Source organism: Hippoglossus stenolepis, chromosome 6 (assembly GCF_022539355.2).
Source record: "Hippoglossus stenolepis isolate QCI-W04-F060 chromosome 6, HSTE1.2, whole genome shotgun sequence".
NCBI lineage: Eukaryota > Metazoa > Chordata > Actinopteri > Pleuronectiformes > Pleuronectidae > Hippoglossus > Hippoglossus stenolepis.
This window is the reverse complement of record NC_061488.1, coordinates 15,144,967-15,171,750: the sequence shown is the minus strand read 5'-3', so window position 1 is coordinate 15,171,750 and position 26,784 is coordinate 15,144,967. Positions and strand designations below refer to the sequence as shown.

General features: G+C 40.3%; 1 protein-coding gene across 4 annotated transcripts in view; it reads right to left on the bottom strand.

The window, feature by feature from the left end:
• clstn1 (calsyntenin 1) overlaps positions 1-26,784 on the bottom strand; it is a 34,804-nt gene that overhangs the window by 4,717 nt on the left and 3,303 nt on the right. Inside the window, exons 2-17 of one of the 4 annotated variants that reach the window (XM_035158483.2) lie at positions 16,375-16,497; positions 14,063-14,092; positions 12,329-12,524; positions 10,959-11,167; positions 10,157-10,306; positions 9,686-9,871; positions 9,324-9,572; positions 7,305-7,426; positions 7,049-7,211; positions 6,615-6,665; positions 5,436-5,593; positions 4,951-5,099; positions 3,015-3,259; positions 1,554-1,724; positions 1,127-1,272; positions 853-988 (exon numbers count right to left, since the gene is read on the bottom strand). In XM_035158483.2, the coding sequence (XP_035014374.1) occupies positions 853-988; positions 1,127-1,272; positions 1,554-1,724; positions 3,015-3,259; positions 4,951-5,099; positions 5,436-5,593; positions 6,615-6,665; positions 7,049-7,211; positions 7,305-7,426; positions 9,324-9,572; positions 9,686-9,871; positions 10,157-10,306; positions 10,959-11,167; positions 12,329-12,524; positions 14,063-14,092; positions 16,375-16,497 (2,484 nt within the window). The remainder of the gene's footprint in view (positions 1-852; positions 989-1,126; positions 1,273-1,553; positions 1,725-3,014; positions 3,260-4,950; positions 5,100-5,435; positions 5,594-6,614; positions 6,666-7,048; positions 7,212-7,304; positions 7,427-9,323; positions 9,573-9,685; positions 9,872-10,156; positions 10,307-10,958; positions 11,168-12,328; positions 12,525-14,062; positions 14,093-16,374; positions 16,498-26,784) is intronic. The other 3 variants (XM_035158488.2, XM_035158487.2, XM_035158489.2) reach the window with 3 other exon arrangements.

Below are 26,784 nucleotides of genomic sequence, written 5' to 3'. Positions count from 1 at the left end.
CCCTCAAACCCCTTCACGTGGTGACACATAGCTTACATGTCTCAAGGGCTGCAGTTTCACGGTGGGCCAGTGCCAAAGTTACATGGTTCTTAGTAAACTGCAGTTAAACACTTTCTGCAGCTCTAGGTGTGATTCCTTAAATAGTTGTGCCTTTCTGCTGCAAATGGCTCCACTTTGCACCATATTAGCAGCAAAGGGCCTCTCCTGTGTGATGGCAGACTTAGTGAGCCTGACAGCCCAGAAGATTACTAAAGCTGGGAAATAAAAGGTTGTGCCGCCTGTACAGATGTCACAGACAGCACTCAAGTGTAATCCCTAAACTTGTGTCAGTTACCAAAAAAAACAGGCAAACAGCCAATGTTTCATACGTGCCCTACTTCTAATTAATAGGCTGTAATCCAGCTACAGTAACGCTTGCCATAGCAGAGGCCAACTATTTATCTACAGCACAACAATTAAGCAGATTACTGGTTTGATTATGATGTTGGGGATTAACTTTAACAGATAAATTAAACACTGCAAGTTGAGGAAGCTTCAACTTAAAGAGGATCAAGTGGAATCACAATTCAACAAGTGAAATATATATACATGTTTTTAGACAAAAACAAAAATCGTAACATGTTTTAGAACCAGTGTTACACCACAATTTGCTTGGATGGAGGCTGAACTTTAATTTAATCTCTTCTTTAATTTAATCGCTAATCTTTGGAATATCTATTAACAAAACTAGAGAGATATGTTTTTCTTTAGCGACAATCAACTTGATTTGGTTTTGTATGATGATAAAAAGGACAAACACTGCTCTGTGTTGTAGTTTAACATTTTGAATGTTAGGGTTTCACGTTGCAGTACCTGAGGCCTGGTGAGCGTTGACCAGGTTGTGACCAGACAGATCCACGGCGGCATGATGGATGGGGTTAATGAAATTGGGCTGCACCATGGCGTTGTTGGCATGCTCCACAGGATTGGCTGTGTGGATTACATTCACCTAGAGAGAATAAAAATAAGGACCACATATGTAAACCGTCTCAACCTCTCATCAACACATCTCCATTTTAGATGAAGCTTAAAAGGGCATTTCGTGTGACTCATGAAAGCGTCACTGTTGCGTGACCAAACGTCGTACCTCAACCTTGAAGTCATTGCTGATGTAGCGACCGTTGAGCTCAGAGCAGACCAGTTTGAACTTCCTGTCAAACAGAGCCTCAGTGTGCCAGTTCTTGTAACGGATCAGGTGCAGAACCTGTTCGTAGTTGGCCATGGTGTTCACACCTGGAACATGGAGAGAGGAGTTTGAGTCAAAAAGAAATCTGACCAGCAATAACCAGTAAGTGTGTCCATATTAGAGGAAGACCATAATGTTTTTAGTATTTATAAATGTATCCTTAAAAATGTAATTTAAGTAACAGACTTTAAATCTTTGTAGTTGACAGTTTAAATGCCTACAAACAGACAATATAGTTTGTAATAAGCTTATTTTTCTGAACTAAACATTATATAGATTACAAAGCTTTTCCTTTCTATGTGAAGTTGCTCTGTGCTCATCACTTTACCTGTGATGACGAGGCCCAGGTTAGAGGAGCTCATCTCCAGGCCGCGTGGCTGCAGCTGGGACATGTCCACCTCCAGGCTCTCGTGCTCCCCGTCCAGCTCGTCTCCCACCACACTCACTTCACACGTGTCCAGGTTGTGCATGATCTCCTCTGACACCACTGTCTCTTGGACTGAATGAACAAAGGAGAAAAGTTGACGAGTTGTACGGCTCCACAGACATTTAGGATCGTCCATTGTGCCTGTAATGTACATGTTTGCCTTCTGAAGTGTGAATGCGCCAAGACTGGAAATTACTTCCGTGCATTTGGAAAAATCTGCGAGACTCAAATCTTCTTCTGTATACGTGAAATATGTGAAACACGACCAGTTGGCTGCACTTCACAAGTACAAAGACAAGTTAACAAGTTGTGAAAATTAAAAGCAGAGAAAAACAGTGAGCTGTCTTATTTTAGAGAGTTAGAGAATGCTCCAGAAAAAACAATTGAGGGATAAGAGCAGAGGATGAAGAATCACCCTGATCTTGAAGATTAAATATGGGGTGATAGAACAGCCTAACGTCAGCTGCTTTAACTTCCATTGTCCATAATTCAAATATAAATAGGCTAAGTAGGCATTTACATATAGGCTAATTATACCACATATACACAGTGATCTTTGCTATCTGTCCTTCATCATGAACTCACTGAAGCTGACCGCACTGCTCTTAAAACAAATATGATCCATGTTTACTCTTAAAAAAAACCCTGCAAAGTTTTACTTTGGGTTTATCTTCTTAAAATTTATCTTTTTTAACAACAGAGCTGTAAGACACATGAAAAACAGCTCAGAAAAAAATTTCTATATTCTAATATAGGTAATATAGGTCGTCACCTTGTTTCTCATCAAACTGATTATTTCATGCAGTTACAGTTTTGCACCTTTGGACTGTGGAAGTGACTCTTAATCATGTCATTTGTTGGTTGAGTAAGGTGGGGCAGGGTAATGCAGGTAATAGCAACAGATCACTGTAAGCCCTTTTGTCCCACATGGCGTGCTGTTCACCACAGGACATCATATCTCCCTGTATCTGTGTCAGCCTCAGTGCACGTCTATTGTTTCTCCTGCTCTTAGCTCATGTACAGGCCTAACAGATGGCACGGCTGGTCAACTGACCCCTCCCATAAAGTTGTAAACAACTTATCGCTTTTCTCACTCCCGCCCACTCGTTCCGTCTGTCCAATCCCTTCATCCCCCGGACATAATCCTCAGGAGCTGCTATATGTCTACAAAGCCATCAACTGCACATTCACCGTGTTCAGCAGTAAGATTACATACAGTATGCGGCAGCGTTGAAGTAGAAAGTCAGCATATTTAAGTGCAATGAAGTGAAAATACGAATAATCCACTGAGAAAAATGGGACTACTAATCGCCTTTAACATAATCAAAGGTTATGTAGGCGCCCTGTGTCCATTTCTCTTACCCGTGGGGTCATCATCAGCTCCCTCCGTGACTTCAATCTCAGCGTCAGCCTCCACTTCACGGGTGATGGTGCTCACGATGCGCAGCTCGGGGAACAGCGTCACGCCTTCCTGGCTCTCGAATTCGGCAGCACTGCGGGCAAAGTGGTCGATGCCACTCAGGCTGATCTTGGGTTCTTCGGGCTGCAGCACCATCACGTAACCCTCAGCATCTGGCACCGAAACGCAGGACTCCTCATTGAAGCATCTGGTGGGGAAGATAAAAGTTTAAATACCTGGAAATCAAAACCTTTTACAGTGGAAACTGGATATATATATATATATATATATATATATATATATATATATATATATATCTGGATATGATCATGGATATAGTGATCAACCATTTATATGGATTAAAAAGCTTGGGACAGAATCATTCTTATACGAATGCTGTTTAAATAATTTTGTTGTAGTGATGAAGTCGTCTGGTTACAGTGTTCATTTTGGGTCTTTTCATAAATGTTAAATAACAAATAACAATAAATGAATGATAAGTTTTTGCCGGCTCTGTCAGTTATTTACTGCTCCCGTTTGTGTCTCTATCATTCGCTCTGCCAACCGAATCAAGCCAAACCGAGCGCGCCCCTCCATCTCCTCCGGCTCTGCATTCATTGGCTAAGTTGACTAATTCTGTTGTTTTTACCCAGTCTGAGTACACGTGTGTCCGATGACACTGTTTGTGTGTGTGAGTACGTGTGTCAGCATGTGTCTGCGTGAGAGAAAGAGAGAGAGAGAGAGAGAGTGAGTTGAGTCAAGACGAGCTAAATTATGAATGAATGCACAGCTATGAAGGAAGATTTTACTCCTTTCAGAAAAGTTTCAATCATTATGTGGTGATCAGTGTGGATATCGTGGAGGTCATTTCAAACAAATCAATGTTCTAACTTTATTGGGTCAGAGACGTCAGCTGAGTCTGGGTCAGTGTGTGTATGGGTTCGTGAGTGAGTGGGAGAGAGACAGAGAGAAAGTAAGAAGCGGAGTCAGTGTGTGCGCAATGTGATATCACCCTTAACCGCCGTTAAATTTCCCATATAGAAGCTACGCAATTCGGTTATAGTTATCAACTGTTACGGTGTTCAATTTGGCCCGGGACAAACGTGATCACTATAAGCGGCTTCCACTGTATATATGAAGGTGCCCTGATTCCATAATATAAGTCAGCATGGTTATTGAGGAAAGACATAACATTGAGATGAACTGTTACAGGTTCATAACAAACATGACAAATGAAAGTGATAAATTCTAGCCACCAGTTCTGCCAACTGAGAGTAAGGAAAAGAAATCGAGGAACTGCTGCTAACTGCTCTACATATAAAAATGCTTACTGCAGGTGTTTTTCTACATTCATTTAGAAGGAATAGCACCACCAGTTAGAAAGTTGCCCTGGCAGGTAGAAATTGTAGGTATGAGGAACATTCGTCTAAGTTTAACTGCTCAGTTCACACAGTAACACTCAGTTTATGCAGATTAGTGTGTATGCAGACGAAAACAAATATTAAACTTGGATTAGGCTCAGCAGAAACCTGAGACACTTGTTTTTTAAAATATATTATTATCTGTTATAGTCCTGCTGTTTTGTTACTGATATTTATCTCTCTTTACAAACATTCTTATAAAAAATATACATCATAGAGGTAGAGAAATCAAAACGCGCAATCCTTCAATACCAAAACAGCTCATGTTTACTCTGTTATGGAAATCAGATAAAACCTTTGACCTCTGTTTTCGTCAACAAACCGTCAAAGACGAACCCTCTCTGAATGTTTATTAGACAGAAACAACCTGTCTCATGCACATTGGGCTGCGACTGACTGACAGACGAGGTGACACGATAGAAACCGAGCAGAGAAGATAATAACAAGTGGTGAAGAATTTTTGGCGTCTGTGACTCACTTGACGGTGGTGGAGATGCGAAGGTGCCTGATGCCAGGTGTCGGGAACTGGCGAGAGTTCAAATAGGAGATGTGCTGCATGACCTTGTCAAAGGCATCGATGTCGTCGCCCTCCACGGTCAGAGAGGACTGGTTGGGGTTGAACTCCACCTGAGAGAAGAAACATGGTGACGGACTGCGTCGTTGGAGGCAAGATTGGCTCCTAAAGCCGATTGAATTCCTCACACTTCTTCAGGCCTTGACAAACTGTTCAAAAAATCTTCAACCGCTTACAAATCACACATACAGTGATTGCCAAAATTCCGAGACCACGTTTCCATTCACTTGAATAGGAAAGTCATCTGAGACATTGTAAATGCAATCTGTCAAAGCAGCTGAGAGACTTTGCTTTTCCTTGAAGCTTGAAATTGCTGAGAACCACAAAGTCAGACCGTCTTCTTGATGCACAAATACATCCAGCCTGACAGAGGTTGAATGAGTCCTCACCTTGACAGCTGAAGCGACCTCCTCAGGCAGCTGCACATCCAGGCCCTCCTTGCATGTGTACAAACAGTCGATCACCTTCTTGTTCTCCAGTTTGCCAGAGCGGATCATCAGCCCCGCAAGGTTCCCTCGGAAAAACTGACCCATACGAGCGTTTCCGCCTGGACACATCAGGAAAGGATGTGGAAAGGAAAACAGTCAAACACACACACACGTAAAAAAAAGCAGTTACTCAAGTGTATATTCCACAAACTTCACCTTTTCTACCAGGTGATTCAAGCATGCTTCCTCAATGTGCAACGCTGGTGTGAATGGATTTCATGCAGGTTAGAATGTGTGCCCTTACAAGGCCCAAGGCCCAGAGAGCATGACAGAACAATGATGAATGAGCTTATACAAAACAGTAAACACATGCAACTTCTGCATTAATGGGGTGAACCGTTGCCTTACTGTGGGAAAAAAATGGCATAAAAAAATAAGAAACTCAAAGTGGGGATTATCTACGATAGTGATGAAATGAATCCTCTTATGTCACCTTTTTCTATACTGGAATATCTGAAGTTTGGAGCCTTGAAATTTCACAACAACCGTGTGTTTCTGTGAGGTGCAAAAATCCTGTCAGGTTAAAGGTGAAACAACCGCGTTGTCTTCTTGCTGAACAATAATGAGCATAAATCTGCACCACTGCAAAGTCAGAAACAAACCTGGACTTTCCCATCTCAAGGTCACGCAGTGTGTGTGTGTGTGTGTGTGTGTGTGTGTGCGCGCAGCTCTGTTATCTGATATGGAGGAGCTACTGCTTTTGACCCCAAGGTCACGTTCTGAAAGGAGAGCCAGCACATCCAAAATGCTGCAGCCACGTCAGTTTTGTGCTCGTTATATATATGTCTATTTTTGTTTTGCTTCTGTATCAGGTTGTAGAGAAAAAAAACTGCCTCACTGCTGCAACGAGGAGAGCGCATAAATGGAGGGTGAAGAAAATGCAAAAAAGAATAATAAGGGTGCATAGAAAAAAAAAGAAATTCACACCAGTCACATCTATTCTGCATCATGCTGCAGACATCAAACAGTTCATTCTGCATCTAGAATGTGAGAGAATCATTCTAGTGGAAATGGCGTGACAATGCAGTTAGCATGGTGGGACATTGTGGACACAAGGAATAAGGGAAAGACTTGAGCAACCTGAGGTGGGCTCAGAGACTGTCTCAGTGTCATTGTCATGTCCTGAGTTTTCTGTAGAGGACAGAAACAAGAGAGCAGGGAGAGACAGGGAGGAAGATTGAGGATCTGCAGGAAAGATTCAGACGCTACATACGAGGTCGAGGTGCAAGAGAGAGTTAATACTGCATAGGCTGACAATAAAATAACATGCACGATATACTTTACACAAGCTCTATGAAAGAGGAAATAACAGATTACCAGGCAGTATTACAGCATCGTTTTACTAATCATCTGTTAAACATAATTAAATGTTACAGATTCAAATTATCAGTCAAATGTAACAGGAATTCATGTTTCTCTTTAATTGTCTCTGTGCTTCTGATTTAGTCGTAATTAAACTTTTTGCCAAACAAGAGAGTTATGACTCATTTCCCTTTCTTGTTTTAAGAGTTTACCTTGCCAGCAGGCACCAATCGTGAGCTGAGATGCAATCTTGGAGGCGTGCAGCGGGTAGTCCTCTGTAACCAGGAAGGGCTCAAACGTAGTTCCATCCACAAACATAGACACGGTGGGGAACTCCACGTTCAGCACATAGTGATGCCACTCTTTGTCACACACCTGTGGACAACACAACAGAGCTGAAATCCACACTGTGAAAGTTGCAGAGTAAAATACAATGTCGCAGGCTGCTTGGTAGCAGAAGCGACTGACCTGGTCGAGTTTCCAGTGAAACTCTGCTGGTTTGTAGTTCTCGGCTTCAGATGGATCCTGACGGAGGAGAAGGATCAGTCTGCAGTTGTGGACGTAGAGGGAGTAGTGGTGTCTGTTCATCTCTGCAGAGGAGAATATGAGAGAGGGAATCGGGACATGAAATATCAGGATAAAAACATTCAGGAGATTGGTGATTATTTTTCATCAAGTGCCTCAACACAAGAATAAACAGATGACATTTATTAGCATTGTTAAATAAACTGCTGAATTTATAAAACACCACGGCATCAACCACACACGTTTTTTTTTACTACGCAGAAGTAGTAAGAAAATTACATGTGAGCTCTGTTAATTACCAGCACAAGCTCATAACTATGCAACTTAACAATCCATCTGAAATATGTAACTACTGGGATTTGTAACAAGCTCATGAAAATTACACCACTTGTGGTTCTTATGATTCAAAGCATGCCTTCACAGGTTCTCACACAGAGAGATGTTACCATAAGTATTGTTCTCTGACCTGTAAATGAAACTATAGCTTACTTTCTCAGAAAGCCCTAAAAAAAACGACAGAATCCAAGAGTCGAGATTCATCTGCACATTTAGTCTTTGTGCTTTTCTTAATATATATCAATAGGCTTAGTATTTTAGAAAATGTCAATATCATACAATATCATGCGCTATAATTAGTGAGCATTCGGTTATAGATTTAGATCATTTAAATATACAGTGAATTTGTAGTTTCTTGTGTAATCATCTAAATTGTATGAATTGTTTTCTTTACCCTAGAATGGGACCTTTATATTTAAATACTTTATAGGTACACCAGGAGTGCCTCTATGGAGGCCACCATGTTTTTTACAGTTCTTATGACAACTGAAGGCTTCCACAGGTTCTCTTTCATGTTTGGATGGGTAGGGTGAGGTGAGGGGTATTCAGCTGCAACATGCAACTTCACCACAAGATGTCACTAAATTCTACACACTAAACCTTTAACAAACAGAAAATAAATTTAGATTTTCATTTTGTAAAAATGAATGACCAGCTTCTTATTAAAAAACAACAATTTGCTCAACCTACTTTCACAAATATTAAGATTTGTCTGTTTGCTTTTTTCCGAACAATAATACTGGTTTATTTAAGCGGATGGACAATTAAGGTTAGAAGTTTTAAGACACCCTTGTGAGTTATGATGCGAATTGTAATGAATTTATCACAAAATAACAAATACATTTTGGAGTGAACATGATTTTTTTGTTTCACAGTTAGTATTTAAAAGTGACACATTCATGTTTCTGTGAAGCAGACAGTGTGTTGAATGGTGCTGAGATCATGGGTATGGAAGCTTCCTGTCCAGGCCGCAGCCGTTCTGATGTAATCCTTCTTATATAAGCAATCGGACAGAGGCTGATGAACTGCCTCCCCCTCTCTGGCCAGGACGCACACTTTACAGTCAGTAAGATCAAGGAGCTTATAGCCTAAAGTTACTTATTAGTTTATTAGATATCTAGATATTATATTTTCAGAGACGACATGTGTAGCAACAAACATAGTTTTGTCTCTTTCAGTAGACACCAGCCATTTGAATTCAATACAGGATGCTGACATTTTCCGATAATTGATTACAGGTCTGGTACAATACAATATTGGTATGGTACAAGTTTAATGTATTTTTGTGCACTGCCTCAATGTATTTCCAGCACTAGAGTCCAAAGGCACAATCAGATCATTTTATTTGACTGTCTAAGTAAAAGGTATATTCACATTTAAAGTTTAAAGTTTGACTTAAAAATGAAAAAAAAAAAGAAAATGTTTTAGTTTCTGAGCTGTATACACCTTTCTGAAATTCACTTAACATGACATAACAAGTTGATGTTGTTGTGTAATGTGGTCATGTAGCAATAGTCTTCATATTAGAAGAACAAGTAAACTAAACTGAAATGAGGCAACAATCAAACTAAAAGTCAAACTGGAGCAAAATGACCAATTTCTTCCTAACGGCTTTGAAGATGTTACCTGTCTTGTCAGAGTTGCAGAGGATGGTCTCCTTCTCATGGGCCCCGGGGCCGTGTCTCATCCACACAGAGATGGTGAAGGGTTCCTTCAGGCTGGTGCTCACCATGCCCTCGGGGACCTTGATGGCCTGGGTACCATTGAACTCAAACACCTGGTCACTGTCGTGCCCGTTATCGGTGGGCAGCCCGACCGTCCAGTTGGCAGAGCTGCTCGGTGCGGGAAGGAGCTCCACTGTACCAGAGCTCGCACCTAGAAAAAATATCAAAGAGGACAGATGCAATTATATCGGGCATTTGAGAATATTACAATAATTATTATTCCATCTGTTGACAATAACCATTCCCTGTGGAGCAATTCCTTACCACACAGCTTGTGCAGGGACTTCTCAGAATAGGTGTCACGGTCACAGCCCTTCCCGATATGGTTGGTTTCCAGTTCAATACTGGCTCGGATAGAGGTGATTGGTTCATCACAGGTCTCCAAGTGCATGCTGGGGAAAAGGGCCAGGCTACCTGTGCCAGGCTCATATTCAATCCTCTTATTGAAGCCTGAAAGAGGAAGATTGAGTGTGGAAAGAAAAGAGTGAAAATGGATCCTTCAGCACAGCACAGACAAAAGGTGAGCAGTCAATACGGAGTCTGTCAATAGTAATTGTCCATTAAGAAGCACTTCAGTTCTTTCACACATGAGAAAAGGCCTCCTTACAAAGGAGTAAAATGACCTTTTTGACAATGGCAACCTGTGTTAAGTTGGTGGATGGCTTTGGTTCATCAAAGACACACCTAACCAGTGATGGTTGTTGAGCTACAGCGAGTAGAGGAGAGCTTTGCTACCTTGCCAGCTGGGTTTGCAGGTGGGTTTGACGCTGATCTTGACCAGCACGTCCTCTGAGGCACGGTTCTTTCCACAGTCGTAGGCGGTCACGGTCAGCTTATACATGCGCTCTTTGCCGTAGCTCAGTTTCTCTGTGTTCTTAATGAAGCCTGAACAAAGCAAGTGAAATAACATTGAATGGGGGGAGTCAGATAACAGGCATACAATTATTTTTAAGCAGCACACCCTAAAATGACATATTATGTTATATATATTACATTAAGCAGAAATACGGAATAGAAATCTATGCACAAAAAGCCCAAAAGTGATTCACTGTCAGACTTTACCAAGTCACGAGAATGTGATCAGTATTTATGTTATTAAAAGAATGTGATGGCATTTGCTTCGCTAAGATCAGATTAATTTGTTCCCATCTTAAACTATCACAGTTGAACAGTCACCAACATTATGAATCATTGTGAATTCTAGCCACTGTATCACCTGTTTGTATTTCCTCTTTATCAGAACCAGCATCAGATCAGCTTAGCCTGGATTTCTGATGTTGTATTTCACTGGATCTTTCATTTTGTTTAACAAGACACACAGAAACGATCCTGCAGCCGGATACAAATCACTGACCAGCGCGGGTGACATTTCAAGGAGACTGACATTGTTTCACAAGCTGCAGTGAATTTTACATGACAGTCTTTTGGCACCATTGTTTACACAGATCGATAGGCGATGTGATGTGTTTGAATAAAATTGCTGGCTCTTAGGCACGCTGCAGCTTTTTCCCAATAAGACTTAAGTGATGGTCCTCACCGTCTTTGTCGACGGTGAAGGGCACATCAGGGGTGACAATCTCGTAGTTGCAGATTTGGCTGAACTGGAACGAGCAGTCGGCGTCCACTGCCTCCACCTTCAGGATGCTGTCATACTTCTTTCCCTCGATAACGGTGGCTTTGTAGGACTTCTCCTTGAACACGGGTGAATACTCGTTGATGTCGTTCACTTGGATGTGGACGGTGGCCCTGATAGGGACATTTCAAAGTTAGCGCACTGGTAACTGGGGATGTTCAAAAGACATACTTCATGAAGAAGAAAAAAATAACCCAAGCAAAAATATTCTATCATCATACTTCATGATGATTTTGAGATCCATTTATTTATTTAAAGTGCTCATGAAGAAAGAGGAGAATAAAAGAAATGTATATTTCCGGTATCTATGGATATGCATATGAAGCTCTATGCTGTTTGATGTCTGCCTTTAATTGTAAATTATTTTGTCGTTCTTGTGTTGTCTGACAGTTGCAACAGACACAAAGGCAATTTCCACAAGAACTATAAAGAAAACTGTCTTCTTTCATTCTTGTTACCATAGTTACTGACATATTTCGTACAATTATGCTTTGGGCATCACTGCGTCAACAGCTCCAGCACATCAATTTAATAATAATTTAGCTTTTGAATTCATGGTAAAATAAAAAAAACATCACATAACAGTATTCACAGTTCTGTTGTTCGCTTTGCTGTCATTTTCCACAGCAAATGGGTAAATTTCATGTGAGCTGCACCTTAAGAGTTACATCTGAAAGAACCCTTATTTATCCTACATAGATATGAGAGGACAGGCTTCTGTTTAATGTTTAATTAACAATCAGTATTTAAGACTGGGTCTGTATAAGAGAATGCAAATATCCAAGTCAGCTGCAGACTTTCTCTGAGTTTCTTCCTGCCAGCCCTATAGTAGATGTCTGTAGAATGTCTGAGTGAGGCCATGTGAGAATACAGCAGGAAAACTCACCATAAATTATGAGGTTTCTAACATGTGACGGACGAAAACTTAAATAGAATACAAATATTTCTGGGGGAAAAAGAAGAGCCACACATGTAGAAGACACCAAAGACGATGTCAACTTGCAAAGACGAGATTCAAGAGCTTTTGGTTAAAATGTGCTCTCCCCAGCGGAAATTATATATTATGTCCTGCCTCCTGCATGTTCTACCATGTTCTAGAAGTCAGACTCGGACAATCTCCTGCTGCATTCTGCACATGTGAAAGGCAAAATCTGGAGAGTGTCCGGACCCAATTGTCTGGACGTTTTTCAGAGTTAACGTCTGAAAACAGCTTGAGAAAAGCTCAGGACTCAGTTTAGGCAAAGGGCCTCGTGAACTGGCAGGGGATGACTCACTTGTGGGACTTCTTCATGTTGGCACCATCAGGACCCTCTCCACAGTCGTAAGCCTGAATGGTGAAGGTGTGCTCCTTTTGCAGCTCACAGTCCAGCTTGTCCTTGGCCCGGATGACCCCCTCGCCAGTGGACTTGTCCAGGACCACTGCCTCAAAGGGGACATTCTGCCCGTGGATCCTGAAGCCGCAAATCTCACCTGAACACGTCAAGAGCCAAAGGAGACTTTGCTCAGATAACTGACGACAGATGTGAAATTACATTGTTCAGAATGAACAATTATGTTCAAGCAAAGAAACCATAAATTCACGCAAAAAAAGAAAAGAAAAAGATCAGCCACAGTTTTTTGGGAGCCGGGGATTTGTAGATTGGGGTGGGTGGTGTCTGTGGAGGAAGCCCAAAAGCACTGTCATACGGGTGAGTAGTTTTGGGGGAGGGGGGTCGGGAGAGGGTGTGGGATATTTAGTATCAGTACACGAGTGTCTTTTCCAAGCCACTTAAAAACATTGCATCCAGTCATGCAGGCAGAAACTGAAAAGATGTGGACAGGCATTTCACAGGAATACTTGAGATACTAAAAATTCATGAAACCAAGACAAAAAAGTAAGTACATCAAGAACAATATTAGGTCATTTATCTCTGTTATGTATAAAAATTACAAACGATCTAATCAGGAAGAAATTAACATAAATGAAAGGAAAATTAAAGCAAATTTTTTACTCTTTACTCTTTACAATTGAGAACATTGTGTAAACGGGATCCAGCATCAATTCAGCCATCAAACCCCAAAAGGTCTGTGAAAGAAAAAAAATCTCAGACAACACTTCCATTATGATATTTATTTTTTCGTAATTGAAAGAAGTCTTCCTGTGTAATTTTGCCTCTCACCCGAAACTACTGGAAAATGAATTCAAATAAAATCATAGAGAACTGAACCGGTAACAGTATTCAAACAGAAAAGTACTGGATGAGAACTGGGGTTAGAAATATCCACTTGCTTGACATCCACATCAAATGACAACTGCAGCCATGCTAATGGTAAAGATTAGTGGTGAAGATTTAACTCAAAGAGATCCACTGAGGCAAAGATGCAACAACAGAAACTTTGCAGCAGAGAGAGTTTGCATTAGTTAACAATCTCAGCAGCTTTCATTTGAAGATTTGAATGTGAGAAAAATCCACAGGAGTCACTGTAGCTGCTCAGACCTGATTTGTCACATAGAGGCAAGACGAACGTGGTCAGTGCCTTTGAGACGTTCACTTTCAGAACGTTTCTTCTCTTTAAATATCAAATCCATTGTGAATTTCTGCTCCAATTGCCAAAAGACTTCATAGGTTATGAAATCATCGTCTTACTTTTTTATTTAACTGTCTTAAATTTGGATTGTATTGGACAGAATGACAGCAGAGTGACTGAAAACTCCTGTTTTAAGCAGCGCTCCGTTTCCTGGTGACAGCTGAAAAACTGTTAGGGTCTGCAAACTGCAATGGATGTCTCATGCACAGATATTTCTAAGTAGAGTCAGCCCCACATCACACTTTTCATCCAGCTGTTGGAACGTCAACATATTCAGGGTGAGAAAAAACCAAAATCAAGAAAACCAAATGGGGAGATTACGGAGCATGGCGGGAGTTGCTGTGTAAATGTGTGGATGCTGTTTGTTTTATTTGTTTTGTTGCGTTAGTGGGTTAATAGTGACAACTAAGCACAAGGCAGAAGAAAGAGCCCAAGATCACCTTCATCAGTGAGGGTCACCTCAAAACTCTCTACAAGGAAGGGAGAGAAGATAAATCCAGATCAGTTAGAAGAAGAGTTGGAAGCTCAGAGAAAACACAAGGAGGACAGGAAGGAAAGACACTCTATAAGCTCACAAAACCCTTCACAAGCAAAGAATAGGCTGCCAGTTGAAAGATAGTATGGATTAAAACATGTAAGAAAAGATGGATGAGTCTTTGCGGTTCACAAAACATCACAATTACATTTGTGGAAACTAGTTGATCAGTTTTTAAATTAATTGAGTCCTGCATCCAGAAGGATCCAACACTGAGACCTTTTCTCCCATTCAAATGAATGAAGAATTCTTTTTTTTCTGCTTGGCTGTTTGTTTATGGCCCGTCAGGGCCCCAGTGTGATGGACGGGGTCATTTTGTTTTCACCTACTAAACAAAATGGTTTTCACATTAGGGGCTGCTGTCCGGGGCCAGTCACGCTGTGGGGGAGTTGTGGGCCTTCGTGTTCTCTAGTGAGCTCTAATGACCAGCTCACATTAAGGCTTTAGGAATTCCTCAGCTTGTTCCTGATCACACAGGCCTCTCATCTCAGATCAGGTCAGCCATCATAGAGACTGATTTTAGTCTTGACATGCACGGGTCATTTAGCTGTTGGTGCTTATAAATAAATAATAAATACAGTGAGGTTTAATAGAATTTTTATTTACAAGCTAATGGATCCAAATGCTGTATATTCAGTGGTGTCTAATGAACCCATTTGCAGGACATGTGCTGCAGCTTGTCTATTATTAGTAATATACATTATTATATTTTTCCTCAATTGGTGTGTTTTGGTTTGAACTAAAATAACTTTATTTAAGGTCCAGTCACCTGACCTCACGTACCACACAGACATAAAACACACAGAAACACAGTCTCACTGTATGGCCCTAATACACACAGTACAAACCGCTACAGGGGCTCCTCTTTCCTTGCAAGCACACCTATTCACGCTGATCTGACTTAAGAGCCTGTGATTGGACTTTTGCATGGCCTGTGGGTCAGCTTTACAGTGAACCCTGTTTGTTGGCACAGATGGGCCGACTAGAAAGAGCCTGGCACGGCAGAGCCGGTCACCCCTGCTGCCACGTGAGGCCAGATTGCTCGCTCTGTCTCCAGAGAGCATGTTCACAGGGACACACAGTCCATTCGCAAAAGTCCTGCTCATCAACAAGGGAGCCCCTCCACTGAAAGAAGAGGGACAACCAGGCTCTGCATTCAATGCTAATTTACTGTGAAAGGAGACAAACATGCAGAGAATGGGAATTTATTAAATTCCTTGACCCTCAGAAATGATGGGCCTCTTATTGATGCCGTCCACCTTAAAGGCTGATTGCTGCCAGGCTGATCAGCTACTGTGAGCTGTCACATTTCCCACAACTTTGTGAAAGATATTACATTTGGCATCTCCTCTGAGCGACACGTGGATGTTAACGCCTCACTTGCAAAATCAGGAGAAGTTATGCAAGATAAAATGGTCATATCTAGTGGGGTGAGAGCACAGAGTGCGAGGAGAATAGCAGACAAAAGATCACACAACTCACGTGATGTGAAATGGTGGGAAATCATTTCCACTGCTGTGGGGCTTTGAATTCTGGCCAAAGTCAATCCTGATGTGATTAAAAAGCCCCAGAGCTAACGCTGCCTCTGTACATAAAGCACACTAATTGTGCCCCACCACTGGGAGGAGAAAAGACATGAAAGGGTATTTTGATCTGAATATCAAAAGGGAAAATCTGGTGGTTATGGAAACCAGCTGTGCGTCAGTATGACAGCCATGTCGTAATAATTCAATTTGCAGAAAGCAATTGAGTCACACAAGTCTGCTACCAGAAGTGCATTTAATAATTATTCAATTTTAGCAAAGGTATTATCTCCTGCACTACTGAGACATTGTTAATTTAATATAAGTGCACATATAATCTAAATTATAACCTAGATCACAGAAAGATGAGTTATATATTATATAAGGCATTACGCTGGTTCTACTCCCATGTTAAATAAAGCTTTTTTTCATTTTCAAGAATGATTCGTTTAATAAATCCAAAGTCAATTAGTGTTTAAAACACACACAACAATGAGACGGAAATGTAAAATTAAATCCCGTTATAAATTCTCCATCCATTACATGTAACATGATGTCAAAGCTTTAATGGTTCAGAGTCATTTAAGTTAGTTTTCTCCTTCATTTAGTGTGAAATAAGATAAGTAATTTTAGGTTAATTGAAGCTGAGGTATGAGGAACAACAGCAGCAGCAACATTACATCTCCTCTCTCACCTGCATAGCGTAGAGGAGCATCCTTGTCCAGTGCAATTAGAGGGGGGTCCAGTAGCACTTTCTCATCGTTTTCCGTTACGATCCCATGGTACGTCGTCTCAATCCATGGTTTGTGCTTATTGACTGTTAGAGACAGAAAGAGAAACATTAGTGTTCACTATAAAGAAAAGGTCTCTGCTAATTATTTCTGTCCTGAGATGTCTTGTTTTTCTCTCAATGGCACAAATGAGCAATTTCCATCTTTTTTTCTGCACCGTTAATGGTAAATGTACTAGATTTATGTAATGCTTTACCAGTCTTAATGACCACTCAAAGCTCTTTATAATACAAGCTGTACACACACACACCCATTTATACAGCATATATATACATTTATACAGCATATATATACACATATATATACACATATATATATAGTGGTACTCCATCACATCCCATTCACACACACTAATGGCACAGCCATCAGGGGCCCAAGAACAATTTGACATTAACAAGCATCTCAGGTGATCTGACCACGAGGCAATATTTTTAAGTTAGACAGTTACACACAGCGTGAGTCCGCTTGTGATTGGATCTCACTTCCTCGCTCTATATGCAAATAAACATCTACATTATCTTTGTTCACAAAGTGATGTGAGTCTATTTTAGTGCATGAGTCTTGAGATATTACTTATTTGAAATTGTAAAAAAAAAGAAAATCAATATGTATGAAAACAGAAGTTTAAAAATAATTTCCCTTTCATTGTGTAACTGTGTCGGTTCACATGACGTCAGCTAAACATGTGTGTCACAGGCCACCTCGAAGTGGGTGATCAGATCTTGAATAAAACCATACATCTTGAATGTTCACAGACCTACCATGTCTGAACAGAGCCTTGTACTTTCAGGGTGGCTTTGTGGAGCATTAGCTGTGCCGTTTACAGCTCAGTGAGCTACTCAACCTGGGAAGCATTAAAGCTACAGACAGCAAACTGTCCTAACTGGCGGCTGCAGAAAAAGCTGCAGTGAGTGACATATTTGGGCTGAATTAGAGAACAGTACTGACGCAGGGGATATGCAGCTCTCTTACAGACAATATGCGCTCACTCCAGAGTGAGAGGAGAGGATAACATTCCTGTACTACTGATCTGCAGAGGCGATGCTAACTCTGGCTGACAGCATGCTGTGGGGGACAGCAACTCTGGCAGAGCTAACCAAACTATAGGCACATTTTCTGAGGACTACACATGCAAAACCTAAGTATGTTCAAATCATTTATGTAATTCTTGCCCTGGATTTCAGAACAATAGGTTTAGTTCAGGCACAGTATCACCCAAAATTAATTAGGGCTGCAACTTTTGTGCAAGACCTATTGACAAGAATTGCAACTTTTTTACTGATCACACTTATTGATCCATGGCTTTGAAATGTTATATCAGTGTTTTCTCAAAAGAAAATTTTGTTGAAATCATAATAAATTCAATGTGGCCCCATCTTGCATTTAAGCTAATCCATGTTAGCCTTCAATCAACAGCAAGATGTAAATGACCACACTTTAATTAGCATGTGGCCCAAAGTTACGTCATAATTAATCTAAAATAATTCATAAGGCATCACAAACTGCCTGTAGATATGAGAGCTTTCTTTTGGATTCATAGAGGAACATCCCAATGCTACATATGAGCTGTCAAGAGGTTATCACAGCACACATTAAGTGACCTCAGGTAGTGAAAAGCGTGGGCTTTTTCCATGAGATCCACAGGGTTAACCATAAAAGACTAAAAGCAAGTCAGAGCAGCGACTGATGGCTTAAGTTGGGATGAATGTTTGACTTCTCTGTCGATAATTCTGTGGCACATCCTCCAGTCCTAGTCAGTGGTTTAATTACTGTGTCTCTGTTGCAAAAAGCTGGTGAAATTCAAGTATCTGCTGAGGTTGCCAAAACAGAAATGTTGTTGGCACATGTGCCTGTGGGTTAATGTGTGAACTGCAAGTATATATTTATTTCAAAGTCTAAAAATAAAGTTATGTAATCACCATTTAATAATTAAGCATCACAAAAACATGTATTAATCATTTCTTATCTACTGATACAAAGAGCTCTGTAAGTTACAAAACATCACAAAAAACATTTCACAATTAAATCCTAACCGAAATATCTTTTGCATAGTTGTTTCATGGTTTAAAAAAGCCTCAACATCACACATTCATTATCTGCCTAATAAGATGTCTGATGTTGAATAACAATCTGTGCCTGAGTTATATTCTGAACTTCAAACAGTAGCCAGATTTAAAGGAAATCTACAAAAGCGTAAATTAACGATGGCAAGGTTTTCACAAGGCATTAAATGTCAATCTGCCAAATCCAATTTCAGCGAAGCAAATGAGTCGCGTTGTGTCATTACATAATTTAGTGTAATTCTCAGTGATTTCACGATCAATGAAAATTAATTACAAGCTACTTGCACAGGATTGGTTTGACGTGAGCATCACCATGAATGGGAATTACCCAACAAACTATCATTTTATTCTGTGGGAGGTTTTTTCCCAATGGTATCTCAAAGGCTTACGTAGAGATACTTTCAAAACTCGTCAATGCACAAAGTAGAGAGTATTTTTTATGCTTAATGAATGAATAAACAACATTAATTTTATATATATTAGTACATTCTTAAAGTGAGTAGTTTTGGATGTCTTCATTAAGTTTATTATCAATTTGACATGATAGAAGACAGATAATGAGGTGAGGGACAAAAACTGAACAACAAATGTTCCCATCTTAAATTCACTGTGTAGTTATTGTAGATTAGTAATGACAGAAATACAGTGTGGCTGGTGTACTGTATGTGCCAGTTAAGCTGATGCTGTTAAACTTATTCATTATTACAAAAGGAAAAAAAGAATGTGACAAAAAGAAAATATTATATAGACTCAAACTGTGTTTTAATGTTTAGCCAAAATAAAGAACTTTTCACTTCATGGCTGAGCTGCATAAGGATTTCCTATCACTTTAAATCTCTGGTTAATCTTGTCCTGCACATGCAGTGCTTAAGTGCTATGTTTGCCGGTGATTTGGAATTGATCAAGCCCAATAAGTCGTCTGAAGTGAAGTGGATGTCTTTAGACAGATTGCCAGGCCAGACTACTACAATAATCTGCTTTAATTTCCACAGAGTCACAGTGGCTTTAATACAGGTCCATCACTCGTTAGAAGTGCACTGAACCAGGATCAATACTGAATGGTGCAACATCAAGCAACAAATTTAAAGCTCCTGGAGGTTGATGCCAAACATTTGAGTCTAATCGTGGCCAATAAAAACAGCTGAATGAACAGAGATGACCTGTGTCTTCTCTGGTTGATCTAATTTAATGTTGTTTCCCGCAATCTAGCATCTCCATCTAGACCATTTGGAATTGGCCTCAAAATAAATGTGAAAAGAGTTTTACTTAATTTTCATTAATTTAATCCACTGTAAGAAAGCACACAAGCTTAAGACCAGCAGACACTGGTAAAACTAACTGGTAAAGTAATATAACTTAAGTCCAATATAAAGCAATATAATGCTATAGAGAGGAGTTTAATCACATAATTGATCGAGTATTTGTCATTCTCTGCTCATAAAGAGAGTTTAAAACCACAAACTTCACATTGGAGCAAAAATTGTGATGCCACTTATGTGAAGGTATAGGAGGACAAAAGATGCCCAACTGCAAACGGCACGTCTGCTGTGCATCACCATTTAAATCACAGCTCCTTTCACTCTCACACACACACCTCCCATGAAATAAAATCTTAAGCTCCATTTTATCTTAAGCGTGAAATTCTCACATACGATGTGTGAAATTGCCAACAAGGCCATTCTGACAAGACAGCTTCATCATCTCCCATCAAGCCTGCAGTGAATAGGAAGAACGTTTGTAGTGCTGTGACTTGCTTGGCAGAGAACATCTGACACAGTGCAACAGAGACGTGATTCACGGAAACTGGGTGATTTTGTTACATACTATATATATTACCTATTAGAGGATTTCTATGATTATAAAGGGAAGACTTTGCACTGTAATGGAGGCACGAGTTTGTTTTCTTCAGGAGAGGCAGCTTTAGGATTTAGGATGGAATGAGATTAGGAGACAGGCTTTGAAGTGAAGCAGTCTGAGAGGGGGCCTGCTGCTGCTGCAGCTCTGAGAATGTTTCATATGGAAAACAGCCATTTTCTTAATCAAACTAAATTAGAAAACCACTTCTCCTAATGCAATGCATACTCACTACCGTCCTAATTATAACCTGCAGACTCAGCCCATCGCTCAGATCAAAGAGGGTAATTCAAGAATAACATGCGACTCTTTCTAATGAATAATGATCAACATTAAACTGATCATGGGACCCCTGATCCTACAGCAGAGAAGCGCATGGGCTTGTGTTGTATCAAATGTAAATTAACATTATGTTCTTAAAGTTATCTGGTAAAATTTAAAGCCAGATTGACATGTGGCACATGCTGCTTAATCTAATGTGGAGCAACAGAAAGAAATCTTCGTCCTAAATCCTGATAAACAACCTAATTTTAAGGAGATCACAACAATAAATGTTCCTAGCAAAGCAAAAAGAGGCCATGTTCAACTGTGTGAGAAAAACACTACCTTCTCAGCAAAATTTAACGGTAACATAGAAAACAATAATTAAGTAAGAATCTCCATCTTTTACAGCAACCACTAAATGCACATTACCTTGAATGAATATAAGCCTGAAAACAAGAAAGAAAAAAGACGAGAGAACAATAAGTCAATCTGTCATTGCAAGCTACCATTAGGTAAAAGAAAAGAAAAGATGGTTGCTCATTAATATCATTTAATGCATCCTTTTTTTTTGCTTAAGTGCAGACAGATTAGAGAAAAGTGAACAGAAAAGGGCAAAACTGGTCAAAAATAAATAAATAACAAAGCTAAGGGGTCAATTACAAAAACATGTAGATCATTCCACATGCATCCAAACATTGTAGGGTAAGTTTGAGGAGAAACATGAACTAAGTAACCCTCCATTGTATTTGTAGCAAAAGAAATCATTTCAATATAAATATTAGATGAGGAGTTGGGATATAAATACACACATATAATGGGCTGATATTGCTCTCTTGATAAATAATAGATATTACCCCTGCAGTGTCATCCTCTGCCAAAGTAAAACATTTTCATCAAACCATAAAAAAAGTTTATAAAAACACAAAACAAAGTGTTTGTATTGCAGCAGTTGCCACAAAAATAAACCCTCCTATATACTGTATCACATATCAAACAATTTAAACCCTGATCTGTGATATGAGCAATGATGACTGGCTAACATCTGGAATCCACTTAAAGAATGTGCAAATGATGCTGAGGAGGAGAACTCAGGGGGACAGCAACAGTTTTCGAGAGGGAGGAGAGCTGAAACACAGCCGTCTTCTGACACCACTGGACATAGATAAAGTACTCGGTGTTGATGTGTGAGCCAAACTGTGCTATGCCAAGTCAAGCCAACTTCACTGATCAGCTCTGTGTCTCTGCCACCTGTACTATGCACTCTTTAAACCAGATGTTCCTGGTGTTTTGTTGTTGTTGTTGCATAGGCACCTTGTTTGTTCCAGGGATTACAAGGGACATATATGCATTTATTGGAGATTGATAATAGGGGTTTAATGATTCTGAAGTGATCCAGATTTGTATCAGGATGATGGAACCATGATACTGAGCTGTATATTTTGCACATTAAACTTGTGGAGCCTGAACTAAAATACAATTTAGTTAGATGTACCGAATATACATGTATGAATGTGCATTTATCATATTGTGTAGTCATTGTTTTTAAAAAGGTACCAAACATTTGCTCATCCTCTAAATATGACAATTTGTTGTTTTTCTTTTTCAGACATGACAGTTAACTCTAACTGTTGACAAAACTAGACATTCAAAGATGTCAACTGGGGTTCTCAGGAAATATAACAGGCATTTTTACCGTTTAAGACAATTTTACAAACTGACAGAAAACAATGATGAAGAGTACTGTTAGCTGCAGTCCTGCTTGGAGTCATGATCGATAACTGGAGTTTCAGGCCTCAATGCAACAGTCAAGACCATTATTGGATCAATAACATTGCAATACTACAGTGAGACCAAATAGCTAGCAGCTATCCCCCCTTAAATGAATCACAGGCACTTTCCGGATCTTTAAGGTGCAGAGAACGATGCACCATTTTCAGTAGATTAGCAGTCTCTGATGTGAAGCCATTTGTTGTTAGTTGTAACCACCACTGCAACTTTTGAGCTTTCCTTTCAACTAATTAAACCACAGAACAATAATGGTCTTGTATAGAAAGGCCCAATAAGGTTCTACTCAGCTCAGCACCATCTCAAATAGAAACAACAGTCCAACAACAACAATTTCAAACTTCAAGGCAATCTTTGAGGATTGAGGCACCTATTGAACAGTGGGATGCCATCGCTGATTCTTTCATGACTTCCGAAAGAAAGGGGAAACATATTGACCATTCACATGGACACAAAGACAAAGCCCCTTTATGGTTGCCTAGCTCTTTTATTGAAGCCTCAGCTACACAGTTTGACCTATTAACCGTGATGAAATGCTTCCTGCGAGAATGTAAGGGCTACAATGGCCTGTGGTAATCCTGAGGTTCAATAGGACACCTGTACATGCGCTCTCCCTCCATAACACTGCTGTGATGTCTCGTCTTCATGAAGGAGGAATATAATCATTCTGCCTCCCCAACACTTCACCAATACGTGATGTCTTCACAGGCTACTGGTCACCCTGGGAGAAGCAGAGGAAACCACCACAGCTGTCCAGATTGCAGCAGCATCACTGCAGCAGATGATCAGTCTGCGAAATAATTTATAACCTGATAATGCTTGTGAATCTCTGAGTGCTTGTGTAATGATAATGTTGCAGCCAAGTGTCAGTGCCTGAGACGCGTTGTGAGGCGCTGTTTCATTGACTCAGCTCTTATTTTACATTTGACAACCGATGAACCTGCAAGCCTTCATCTTCTTTGATTACATGCAAATGTGAAGCTCTACTACACTCCATTATAAGTCTGGTTGAACACTGAGCAAAACATAACTAGTACAATAATCATACAACAGCCCCTTACCTGTAACTGAAATCCTTTCTTAGAGATTTCAGATTACATTATTGAGTAAAAACTAATGAGCTACCATACTGCAAACTGAGATAAACTGTATGTCAACTAAAGACATGTAAAATGTAAGAATGTTACATATTGTAAATGATATACTAAGCAGCGAGTGAATGTAGTTAAACTTAAATAAGCAAATTAAATATCCAGTGTTTGGTTGGTGTTTGATTTGAATGTTTGAAAGACTGATTACCCATTATTATGATAAATTAGCCAAACGTGCCAATCACGGGCAACATAAGTGGTAGTGTGGCCTATAAGCAGAGTCTGCAGTCTGTCTTAATATTGCTGGAGACTAAATAAAGCCTCTGTGTTGCCAGGTTGATATTCATATTTGTCCCATCAGCTGCAGCAGTACACGGAACAGAAGAGAAGAGAGTGTCTGTGCTCTGTGATAGTCAGAGCTTGAGGTGGTCCCAGTAAGAAGATTTGAACATTTGATCCGCTTAAACTGTGAAAACAAATACAGAGGAAGAAGCCAAACACACCACTTGCAGAAACTGCCTCAGAGTAAGTGAGCAGTAGACAATTCCAGATAAGGACTGATTTATTTAACTATCCAATAAATCTGTATTTTCCAGAAGCAGGGTTCTCCTGGCAGACAGGTGTGTGCTTTCAGATGATGTTGATGACGTTTCCAAAACCAACAGATGTGAAAATGAAAAAAACAAATGGAAAACAAATATATCCTGGTTAAAAAGCGGTCTCATACATGCACGTAGAAGACATTGGCAAATGTGTCAAGAGAGTTTATGGAGATAAGAGCGGACACTGGTGTCTGTGTGTCTTCAAGAAAATCGAGTGCTCTCCACAGCGGAGTTAATACGTTACTTCCTGCCTTTGCCTGCTGCACCCAGTTGCACCACCTCTCACCTGAATAATGCGGAGGATTTGGAACACGTCTGTGCAGAGATCCTCCAGCTGCATTGTGCATGTGTGAAAGGCAAAGTCCGGGTTAAGTCCAGACCCAATTTTCCAGACTTTACCCACAGTTCATGTCTGATAACGGCTTTACTGAAGTCAGACAGAAATATCCAGCAGTGACACAGACACTGCAGCTGAATAGGCGCAGGTGTGCAATGCATGCAGATTTGAGTCAAGCACTGGATTCATTTATCCTGGTGACTCTTAACTCCATGGACCAAGAAGCATCAATGGACAATCTGTTCACAGTCTGAAACTGTGGGCACACTTCTCTGTTTTTCTTGCCTTACAAGCTCCTGAGCTTGTTGACACAAGCCACCACAATCACAGACTGTGGACTGTTCTGGGAAGCCTTGAAGTCTCTTAAATGAAGCCCAGACCTCAAGGGCCCCTCACTCCCCAAACACCCAGCTCACACAGGAGAGTCTCTCAGTTTCCCTGCCAGGCAACAACATTTGTTTGTCTTCAACGCAGAGACCGAACACACCCTGGATGACCGTAGCGCTGCATTAAAGAGGGGGTTGGGAGCCGCAGAGGCCTTGAATGCAACTCAATCACCTCTCTGTGCGAGCTACACAAAAGGGCCAGTGAGAGTGAAGAAGTGAGAGTGAGACGGCAACAGCTCTGAACAGGCGCTCCGGTGTAGCTGAGTTGCAGCAGGTAATGTGCTCTCTGGTTACCTGTTTCCCATGGAGCTTAATGTTAACACGCCCAATTGTGAATAACTCCAGTTGCAATTTTTCAGCTGGAGGCAATGGGACTCAAGGGAGGAGGTAGCACAGCCGCATAAGCAGCAGATATGGGTGGAATTACAACCTGTACATTTTATTACGGTTTTTAAATCCCAGAATAACACAATGAGATGAACACAAATTACTTTCAGAGTTGAGGCATTCCATTTAAGACTAACGAGGAAAATGATATTTCTTATATATTTGTGTGGCCTATTATCTTCACCAGATATAAAAGTAAAACATTTTTACCAGATTTTTAACAAATTCTTATCATTCTATAAAATATAACCCGTGACCCTATGCTCTGCAGTTGAAGTTGTTAAACATCAACACTACAGATTCATGCAAATTTAAACTCCTTTCTTGTTAGCTGACACAAATTCCCAGTCATTTGGCACAACTTAATATTCACAACTGAATGACCCATTCTTGACAGTTCACTGACTCCATTCAGCGAGTGAAGGCACCGCTGATAGGAAAGTCACCACCGACCCAAATCAGTTCCAGAATTCTCATGGCCTGACTTTCGCGCAAGTGGCAAATTACCAAATCGAAATACTTCAACAACTTAGCGCTTTCTGAGGATTATCTCATACACACATTCTTGAGGGGCTTGAGACACGATCCTGTGAACAGTGAACACATTGTGACGTATTTAGTCAAGATCCCGACCCCAAAGTCTGGGTCTAAAAGCCCTTTTGTTCCTCTGCAGAATGTCTGAATAAATACTGCAAATATGTAACAGTTAACTTGTAGGAACAGGGCCTTCATCTAGGGCAAGCAAACTGTTATTTCGGGCAATAAAGGGTAAATGTAATAGATCTTATCATAGTCCACGGAAATAGTAAACAATTTTAAAGCCCACTTAAATAAGAATGCAAGGTTCCCTCTTTACCTCAGTCCGGGCGGTTAGACAGTGGTGTGTCACAACAAATAAAAAACATATTTAAGTGAAATTTGGTGCAACCTTTGTCCATCACCCAAAGAGTAAGTGATAAGGTTTAACTGTGAACAGCGCCACCATGCTGCCATTTACAAGACACTTTGACGATCGTCAAGAACGTACCGTAAGGTTAAGAGGTATATTCTCTCATCAGATTCCCTGCATGGGACAAAACTATGAGTATTGGTCTCATTTGTGGGTTGACTAATTTACCTCCATTTTATCCATTCCTCCTACACATTTTTACAGCTCATCCAAATTGTAATGCATACTTGGCTGAGCCTGATAAAAAGTTAACCGGTTGTTTGTCATTCCAATATCTGCCAATGTCTTGAGGGCAATTCTGATCCTGCAGAAACTGATGACTTTTGCTTGTAGTTTGTACTCAAGAATAAAATAAAATAAATGGCCATAACTCAGTCAGTCTGGCCTAAAATTCACCCTGATACAAATCCATAATGTCCCCATGAAGGATCTACGTATTCTTTAAAAGTCATGGCTGCCATCAGCCAATCAGGATTAAAGTTGCACTTATTTAGCCTTGTGCTGTTTCAGCAAAGATGTGTGCTCACAGAGGTCTTTGTAGTCACATCTGCGTTCAAGGACTGATATGTGGAGCAGATCACTGAACATCAAATAA